This window comes from Neofelis nebulosa, chromosome 18, assembly GCF_028018385.1.
Source record: "Neofelis nebulosa isolate mNeoNeb1 chromosome 18, mNeoNeb1.pri, whole genome shotgun sequence".
NCBI lineage: Eukaryota > Metazoa > Chordata > Mammalia > Carnivora > Felidae > Neofelis > Neofelis nebulosa.
Genome location: NC_080799.1, coordinates 33,451,294 through 33,461,538, shown reverse-complemented (window position 1 = coordinate 33,461,538; position 10,245 = coordinate 33,451,294). Strand labels below are relative to the sequence as shown.

Sequence of the window (10,245 nt, the reverse complement as noted above, 5' to 3'; positions counted from 1 at the left end):
CTCCAAGGTTATATACCCAGAAATAAACCCAGATTCTTAGTGAGGATGATTGACTGAGACACACAAGGATCAACCCAAGAATTTGATTCTGGCTCTTCCTTTGGCTCCTGCAGAGAAGCTTTAGGACCTAACTAAGTAAGAGAACAGTGCCACGTCTCGCAGTTGACTTTGCAGTGAAGCCAGATCACACCTGGACACTTCTTGGGCCACGGATGGACCACATCCCTCGTGTTCATCCTCCAGACCTCCCAATACCTAACAAATGTGACTGTGATCCTCTCACCATAAACGAACAAGAGCAGTACCACATTTTTGGCTCGAGTTCATGTTAATTTGCGTCTAAGGGCATTATATAGACGGTATAAAGTATCCAGGACTAAAAATATACAGTGTACACTACAGCATTCTTAAACAGCCTACTTCTCTTTCCATCAGTGTGTTGAGAACACATAAATATGTTTAACCCAGTTTAAATTAAATTAGATTCAGTTGGCCAGAAGTAACGTTATGGAACCGAGTAATTCAAGTAATGGTTAAAACTATGTTTCCTCTTTTAGAAACATTTGCAGAACCATCCCTGCAGGCTACTCAGATGAAGTTGAAAAGAGCTCGACTAGCGGATGATCTGAATGAAAAGATTGCTCAAAGACCTGGTCCTATGGAGCTGGTAGAGAAAAACATCCTTCCTGTAGACTCCAGTGTTAAGGAAGCAATTATAGGCAAGACTCTAAAAATTTATTATTTCTGGGAGAAAGAGAAACTTGGAAGTTTCAAACAAATTTAATTTAAAAAGCCAGCACCAGGGGCACCTGGGTGGCTCAGTCACTTAAGAGTCCGACTCTTGATTTTGGCTCAGGTAATGATCTCCTGGTTCATGAGATCGAACCCCACGTCAGGCTCTGTGCTGTCGGTGTGGAGTCGGCTTGGGATTCTCTCTCTCTCTCTTTCCCCCCTCTCTCTCTGCCCCTCCCCCTCTCGTGCACATGCTCTCTCTCGCTCTCTTAAAATAAAAAAAACATTAAAATAAAAAAGCCAGCACTGATCATGAGTATTGTTTTCTGGGTGAATTAGAAATCGATTAATACTTGCACCAATTCCCGTTATTCTTGGGATTTTTTTGTTTGTTTGTTTTTTATGTAATAAGGTAGATGAAGCATCTCTTACCAGTTAACACAGAAGTTCCTCTTGTCACTTCTGAGGTTTCTGTCCTTAAGTTCCAATTTCATTCTGACATCTTTTTTTTTTTTTTTTTAATGTTTATTCATTTTCAGCAGAGACAGAGCACAGGTGGGGAGGGGCAGAGAGAGAGGGAGACACAGAATCCCAAGGGGCTCCAGGCTCTGAGCTGTCAGCACAGAGCCCGACGTGGGCTTGAACTCACTGACCATGAGATCATGACCTGAGCTGAAGTTGGACACTCAACCGACTGAGCCACCCATGCGCCCCTCATTCTGACGTTTTCTTACTTCAACTTACTCATTATACTATTTATTTTCTGTTGTGTTGTTTAAGATCCTTACAGATTTTTCATTACTTAATTCTGTGTACTTCTAGGAAAGATGAATATCTTGTTCAGTGTTAGTTCAACAACGTAAGTAGCACATGAGGACAGATGTATTTATTAAGAATGGTAAAATTTGTCCATTTTATCCTGATCTTATCATAGTTACTAATGTTTCCTCACCACGCATACTTTATATTCTGGCACAAGTTTTAGCAGAAAAAATAATAATAATAATACCGCTTGTTCAGCAAGCAATTTTGAAAAGTTAATATCCTGCTGTAAAAACTAGTCTTGTTTCCATTACTCTGGGGACTTCATATTTTGCATGAGTATGGGTTTAAATCTCAGGCAATTTGTAGTCAGTAATTCTAAGTAGTACGTTCAATGATGATTCCATTCAATCCCAAAGAAATGGGCCCCAAAAGGCAAGGCATCAGCGTAACTGGGCCTCTCCATGAAATGGGACTCATCCACAGATACCGAACCATAGCTCCGTTTTCTCCCATGCCTCTTAATGTTTTTTAACAGTTGTATTCCACATCAGGGTCCAAGAGAGGTTCACACCTTGTCTTTGCTGATACAGCTCTTAAATCTTAATCTCCTGGGTGGGTCTTCTAACTTTTCTTACTTTGTTGGTGAAAAAGCCTTCTGTTCTCTAGCCATGCCCACATACTGGATTTTACTGAATGCATTAGCATTCCCAGTGTCATTAAAAACTTTTTTTGTCTTCTGTATTTCCTGAAACTGGTAGTTGGATCCAAAGGCTTGATCTGATTCAGACTGATCTGATCTGACTTTCTTCCCCAAGTATTCATCTTAGGTAGTGACTGGTGTGTCCTTCCTCTGGGAAGTACATTATGTTCGATTTTTTTTAATGTTTTACTGTCTATTTTTGAGAGAGGGAGAGAAAGAGCATGAGTCAGGGAAGGGCAGAGAGAGAGGGAAACACAGAATCCGAGGCAGGCGCCAGGCTCTGAGCTGTGAGCACAGAGCCCAGTGCAGGGCTCGAACTCCCGAGCAGTGAGATCATGACCTGAGCCGAAGTCGGACGCTCAACCGACTGAGCCACCCAGGAGCCCCATCAATTTTTTTTTTTTAAACCAGCTTCTTAAGTTCTTGTACTAAACATTGTTTCTCCTTCTTTATCATTGTAAGCTTGGTGTTCCAAGGTCAAGTTAAGTTGAAAATCATTTCTTTCTTTAGGCGTTGGGAAGGAGGACTATCCTCAAACTCAGGGCGATTTCTCATTTGACGAAGACAGCAGTGATGCTCTGTCTCCAGACCAGCCAGCCAGCCAGGACTCGCAGGGGTCCGCCGCTTCCCCGACTGAGGCAAAAGTTAGTGAATCGCCGTCTCCCGTGACTACAAGCACTCCGACCCAGGTATCAGCTTTCTTGTTTCTGCCCCTTAATAGAGACCACGCCCTGTTTTTTTGTATATCAAGTTAATTACATTTTCTCCAGAAGAAAAGTCTGAAAGTGTGGGAAACTACAGACTTCTTTTTCACCCGTAATACAAACACTGTTAACATTTTTCAGTAGATTCTTACATTTCATTTCTGTTCTATACACACACTTTTATTTTACAAATGGTTGTGTAACTTGCTTTTTAAAATGTTTCACAGGGGCGCCTGGGTGGCGCAGTCGGTTAAGCGTCCGACTTCAGCCAGGTCACGATCTCGCGGTCCGTGAGTTCGAGCCCCGCGTCGGGCTCTGGGCTGATGGCTCGGAGCCTGGAGCCTGTTTCCGATTCTGTGTCTCCCTCTCTCTCTGCCCCTCCCCCATTCATGCTCTGTCTCTCTCTGTCCCAAAAATAAATAAAAAACGTTGAAAAAAAAAATTTTTTAAAAAAAATAAAATGTTTCACATAACTTTTGTTGGGGGTATAATTCGCACACTATAAAACATAACCCTCCCCCCCCCTTTTTTTTGCCATCTTAACCATTTTAAAATCTGCAGCTCAGTAGTGTTAAGTACACTTGTGTTGTGCAACAAATACCCAGAACTTTTTGTCTTACAAAACTGAAACTGTGGCCATTAAACAGTAATGCCCCATCCCCCTTCCTTCCAGACCCTGATGATCGCCCATCGTTGCATTTCTGTCTCTAAGAATCTGACTCCTTTAGGGTGGGGGATGGGTGAAATAGGTGAAGGCTGTTAAGAGTACACTTACCATGATGAGCACGGAGTAATGTATAGAATTGTTGAATCATTATATTGTACACCTGAAACTAATATGACGTGTGTTAACTGTACTGGAATTTAAGTAAATATGTACATACGTACGTATGAATTTGACTCCTTTAGATGCCTCATATAAATGGAATCATGCAGTATTTGCCTTTTTATGTCACTTAACGTAATATCTTCAAGGTTTGTTGATGTTGTGGCATGTGACAGAATCTCCTTCATTTTTAAGGCTGAACGACAGTCCATTGTATGGATATATACCATACTCTGTGTATCTACTCATCGGCAGTCATTGACTTCCATCTCTGGCTGTTGTGAATAACGGCCCTAGGTACATGAGTTTGGAAATATCTCTTTGAGACCCTGCTTTCAGTTCCTTGGGGCATATACCCAAAAGTGGGATTGATGGACCACATGGTAATTCTATGTTTAGTTTATTAAGGAACCTCCGTGCCGTTCTCCATAACGGTTGTACCGTTTCACACTCCCGCATGCACAGGTTTCAGTTTCTCCACGTCCTCACCAACACTTACTAGTTTATGCTCTTTTGATAGTAGCCATTCTAGTGTTATGAAGTGGTATCTCACTGTGGTTTTGATTTGCCTTTCTCTAATGACTTGTGCTGTTAAGCATCTTTTCATATGTTTGTTGGCCATTTGTATGTCATCTTTGGAGATATGTCTGTTTGAGTCCTTTGTCCATTTTTAATCAGATTATTTGTTTTTCTGCTATTAAATTATGGGAGTTTTTTGTATATTAACCCCTTATCAGATATATGATTAGCAAATATTTTCTCCCATTCTTTGTGTTGGTCCTCACCTTTTACTGATAGTGTCCTTTGATGCACAGAAGGTTTTCTTTTTTTAACGTTTATTTATTTTTGAGAGAGAGAGCACGAACAGGGGAGGGGCAGAGAGAGGGAGACACAGAATCCAAAGCAGGTTCCAGGCTCTGAGCTGTCCGCGCAGAGCCCGACGCGGGGCTCGAACTCACGGACCGCGAGATCATGACCTGAGCCAAAGTCGGACGCCCAACCGACTGAGCCACCCGGGCGCCCCCTCCATAGTTTTTTATGCATACATTGTTGGACACTTGTCTGATTATTTCTTTGGATAGTTACCAGGTTTTGAAATGGATTTGGACCTTTTTAGGTAAAAGATGGGCATTTCAACTGCCTTCCAAGAAGGTAATACGGTTCCCACAGTCATTGTGTCTTTACCACAGGTAGGTAATGTCTTCACTGTAAACCTCGCACACTGTTTGGAGAGTTCAGTGTTGTAACTGGCTTCTTGATTTGGGTTAGATTGAACTTCTTTGTTCGACAAATATTTACTGAGCACATATTATGTGTCAGATTGTTTTGGGAACTGAAAATCTAGTGCATGCAAAGGAATCTAACAAATAGTTTTTAATAATTGCATTGGAAATTCCCATTTCTTACTTTCCAATGGGTGTTCATGTTTCGTTTGGTTATGTAAGAAGTCTTATGCTGCACATAAGTTAGTTGTTCATCTCCTTATAGCCTTTTTTTGCTTTACTGAAATTTTAATGCTATTTAGTTATCTTTAAGCCAGAGCTATTGAACTACTTAATGGAACTGGTTAAGTTCAGTAGAAAATGTTCTTGTTAAAGCCAAGTATCATAGCATTTTTGAGTTGGGAAGGAATTTAGCAATTACCTGCCTTAACCCTTACACCAGGGGAGACGTGGGTTCAGAGGGGTATGGAAATTTGGTGATTAAAAATGTTTGCGTATTTTCTTTCAGCATTTCTTCTCATTCCTGAATGTCTGTTTGTTAGGGACTAGGTCTTCCAGCAGGATTTTCCTTACTGACCTTATCACCATGATCTGAAATACATTCATGCATTTGCATATTGTGTCGATGACTCCAACTAAACTGTAAGCCCTTGAGGAGAGGGACTTTGACTCTCAGAGAGGGACGAGAGCTACTTTAGTGTGTGTGTGTGTGTGTGTGTGTGTGTGCGCGCGTGTCTGTCTGTCTGTGTATGTGTCTGTGTGTGGTGTGTCTGTGCGTCTGCAACGTCCAGCACCGGGCCTGGTACAGAAGACACGCTCAGTGAATGTTGAACTGAATTCAGCACAAGCGCTGACTGATGCCAGGCTTGTAGAAGCAGTCAGTGTTTGTGTTCTGTTTGAGAGCAGAGCCTCTCCAGCTCGGATTCATCCGAGGTAGTGCGGGCAGCTGGGTTCAGATTGTCCTATCAGAGTTTCAGGGTGAGAGTCACTGGCCTCTCTGCTTGGCTAGAGCCTGGTCTGGAAGGAGGTGGGGTCAGCGACCAGACCCACGGCCTGAGGTCTGAGCAGGCAGACAGGGAGACCAAGGGAGCCCAGCCCCTACTGTATTCTCACATATTTGCTGCGCCCTGGGTTTGAGCTTTAAAAATAGGGCTAAAAAGAATGTCAGGTATGCAAGTCAATACCATTAAAAAACAGTTCTACTTACCCATCTTGGTTGTTCTCTGCTTAGGTCAGGATATCAGACAGCTATCAGAGTGGGCTTGGCTTTAGTGACATGGAATTTTTGTCCTGTCAGCCATCTGCCTGGTGATGGCCTCATGACAGCCCCCCTGTGTTGTAGGAGATTAGCGTTTTCCTGTCTCTGCATTGCTTGTATTAAGTCTTTTACTTTGCTCTTGAAACTTGGTCTCCAGCTAAGTTTCTAAGTGAGAACCTTTAACCAGAGAGAGTCCTGCCCAGTGGGCTGACATTCCTGAATTCCTTGAAGGAAAAAAGGAATAGCAGTGTTTCCTGAAGAATCAGTCTGGTCAGTTTATTGCCAGTGCAATACACATGAAGCCCTGGGGTCGTCGGGAACTTAAACACTGGCTTTTAGAACACTGATGTTGCTGCAGCCCCAGCTCTGCCTGCTACGTGCAGACCCTTAACAGTCTGCTTTTTATCTGTCGGCTCGGCCTGCACCGGAAGCCCCACTTCAGAGAGGGGTATGCTGCCTGCATAGACATCCAAGTAGAAGAACCTAGAACCTCAGGCTGGCCTGCCGCACCTTTACCTGTCACATAATTTCTGCACCACATACCTGGAGACCTTCTTACGTGGCATGTCCTTCATAAAATTCCCTTGTAGTAAGTGTGTTAGTATTTATAAGGAAAGACTCTGACAAAGATTCTCATTATAATATCACACCTTGATTCACTCGATTAAAGAAGCATCTCCCTGTTAACTGTGCTCTACTGATGTTGAAGAAAAATAATCCTTGAGGAGGATTCTAAGTATGTTGTAGGTTTGGGGGGTTTGGTTTTCAATCAACTGCACAGGCAACTTTGTGATGCCTATAACGTCTTCGGGATTTTTGTGTCATCTAGAAATGATAATTAGGGTCTGTTTTGGCACATTTTGTATTTTAATTGTTTTCACTGTTCTCTAGTGTTGGTTTATGAATTTGTCCAGGCATCTCACTTCATATATATATAAAATATATTTTTTCCCTAAACATGATTACTTTCGCATCTGTAGCTCAAGGGAAAAGTACCTGAAAACACTGCTTCTCATTAGACATCGAGTTTCCAAAGGGCTGGGATGTCCCCTCATTCTATCTTGGTGACGTCATCCTGAACATGCAGGGTCCAGCACACGGCAAGTGCTTATTGCTTGAATGAATGAATGAAAAACTTGGGAGATTATCTCTGTAATTTCTTTTTTCCTGCTTTAGAATTATCACTGTACTTCCCCAAAGTCAGTCTCCTCCCTGTTATGGAAACAGTCCGTATAAAGACAGGACAACAAAACAACATAGAATGCTTATAACTTGGGTGTCTTAGTTTTCAGTCTTTAAAATGGAAACTCAGGGCAGGAGTTTGGATGGTGAATTTTGTTACTATAGACCAGTGGTCCTCAGATTGCCTGGAGTGAAAGACTAGTATGTGTTTTTTACATAGCTTGTTTTCCAGATCATTGTGGGCCAGTCTTCTTGCACACACAACACAGTGAAAGTAGTAGGGTAGCACCAGATTTCTGTGGGACTTCCCGTACTTGTAGCAGGCAGGTAACAAAAGTCCATAGACCCCACTTAGGGTAACTGTCACAGATTTCGCTTTCTTCTTGTTTGCCGGAACCAGGGTTTTTTATATGTTAATTAGCCATCACTTCGCGCTACACATTTAATCACGTGATTCAAACACATTTTTCTAATTTTCCTATTCAATTTTTTTTTTAATTTGGCCTAATATAAATCTCAGGGCCAGTGTAGGGAATTTCTTTCTGGTTCTTTAAAAGTTATATTTACAGATAATTACTTTAGAGGAAATTAGGCTTAATATTGTTTTATGGCTTGCTTAACTCCAAAATGTGTTACGACATGTTGTCTCCTAACTTCTTTCTCAAAACATAGAGATACCAGAGGATTGAGTCCTACAGGAAAATATTCAGATAAAAGATAGATTCCTTACAAAACAAAAATAATAAAACACATAATATCCAGCATACCCTCCTTCAAAATGTACATTCCACCAAAAAAAATTCTTCTTTGAAATATGTAATTCTGTGTGGTCTGTAAGAGACTAGCACTGCCCTTCCTTGGATGATTCTCTTTTCTTTTCAATTCCGATCAAAGTACAGATGGAAAGGAACTTGCCACAACATTAATGGAGCAGACATCACACATTGGTGGAGCTCAATTTATTTTATGCCTAAGAAATTTTTGAACAATGGAAAGCTGTAGAAAATTAAGAACAGCTAGTTACATGTGAGCACCAGGAGCTGTTACACTGGTGCTTTTAATCTGAAGACCTTTACTCCCTCAGCGATTTCTTAAGCCATTTAATTAATCGTTTATTATAAGCACCCACATGCTTAACTGTACGTGTGACCTGACATTTTCCAAGTCTGTGCTGCGGGGACAACTCCTGTGCTGAATTGGAAGTAGGGCTGAGAAGGAACCTCGTGGGTCGGATCCTCTGTGTACTTTCATGAAGACGGGATTAGAGGAGCTTGGTACGTTTTTTCCCATTGTATCAAGCAACTTTTAGCTAGACGACCTTTCCCACATAATATAGACACCTTAGGTTTAAGCTCACAAAATGAGCAAGGTCATGTACACATACATTAAATAATTACAACAAGACTAACTTTTATTACAAATGCTTATCAATAAAGGCCTAAATTAGGGCATCAAAGATGTTGGTGGTAATTTCTATTGTTACCCTTCCAATCTCATTGTATGTAACTTACATGTCGAGAGGACTTAGATTTGGAGCTGGTTTCCAGCATTAACTGTGAAGTTGTGTTCCAACCCAGCTCCTAACTCTGTTCTCCTGTGACCAATAGGAAAGTATACTTTCTACAGAATAGGCCTTTCCTCTGTATTCATAAATCAGTCAGGGTTTATCAAATATAATTGAGATGAGGATAAAAAAGAATGGCCAACATTTGCTGGGCACTTTTTTGGGCCAGGCGCTGAGCTACTTACATTACGTGTATTACAGGTGTCATTAAGACAGCATCTGTCTGACCTGCACAGGATTTAAAGTAATGACTTTGTTCTCATTATGCCATCGGTTTGAGATTCTTCTTAAGATCCTTTTCCAGCACATCGTCCCGTGTCACCCTGTTATAACGCATAATGACAGCTGTTCTTCGTGTTACTTAAGAAATACAGGGGCACCTGGGTGGCTCAGTCGGTTGAGCGTCCGACTTCAGCTCAGGTCATGATCTCGTGCTTCATGAGTTTGAGCCCCGCGTTGGGCTCTGTGCTGACAGCTCAGAGCCTGGAGCCTGCTTCGGATTCTGTGTCTCCCTCTTTCTCTGCCCTTCCCCTGTTCGCACTCTGTCTCTCTCTCAGGGGCGCCTGGGTGGCGCAGTCGGTTAAGCGTCCGACTTCAGCCAGGTCACGATCTCGCGGTCCGTGACTTCGAGCCCCGCGTCGGGCTCTGGGCTGATGGCTCGGAGCCTGGAGCCTGTTTCCGATTCTGTGTCTCCCTCTCTCTCTGTCCCTCCCCCGTTCATGCTCTGTCTCTCTCTGTCCCAAAAATAAATAAAAAACGTTGAAAAAAAAAATTAAAAATAAACACTAAAAAAATAAAATGTGCAAAGGACCAGAATAGGGATTTCTCTAAAGATGATCAACAAATGGTGAATAAACACATGAAAAGATGCTCAACATCACCAATCACTAGAGAAATGCAAATCAAAACCACCATGAGCTATCACCTCGCACCACTAGAATGGCTGCTATCCAAAGAAGATAAATTAACAGGCGTCGGTAAGGATGTGGAGAAATTGGAATCCCTGTGCCCTCTGGGTGGGATTGTGAAATGGTACAGTCACTACAGAAAATGGTACGGCAGTTCTCTCAAAAAGCTAAAAATAGAATTACCGTATGATCCAGAAATTCCATTTCTGGGTAAATGCCTAAAAGGGTTGAAAGCAGGGACTTGAGCAGGTATTTGTACAGCCGTGTTCATAGCATTGTGGACAATAGCCAAAGGTAGAAGCAACCCTTGTGGCCACTGACAAATGAATGCAGTGTGTATATGCAGTAGAATGCTGTTGAGGCTTAAAAGAGAAGGGAGATTC

The 10,245-nt window shown here is 42.0% G+C and overlaps 1 protein-coding gene across 11 annotated transcripts in view; it reads left to right on the top strand.

The window, feature by feature from the left end:
- Positions 1-10,245, top strand: part of MRTFB (myocardin related transcription factor B) — a 199,408-nt gene that overhangs the window by 146,023 nt on the left and 43,140 nt on the right. For 10 of the 11 annotated variants that reach the window (XM_058709841.1, XM_058709848.1, XM_058709849.1 and 7 more), the window contains 2 exons: positions 558-719; positions 2,708-2,886. In XM_058709841.1, coding sequence (XP_058565824.1) covers positions 558-719; positions 2,708-2,886 — 341 coding nt within the window. Of the gene's footprint in view, positions 1-29; positions 136-557; positions 720-2,707; positions 2,887-10,245 lie in introns of those variants that run through there. The other variant, XM_058709850.1, reaches the window with a different exon arrangement.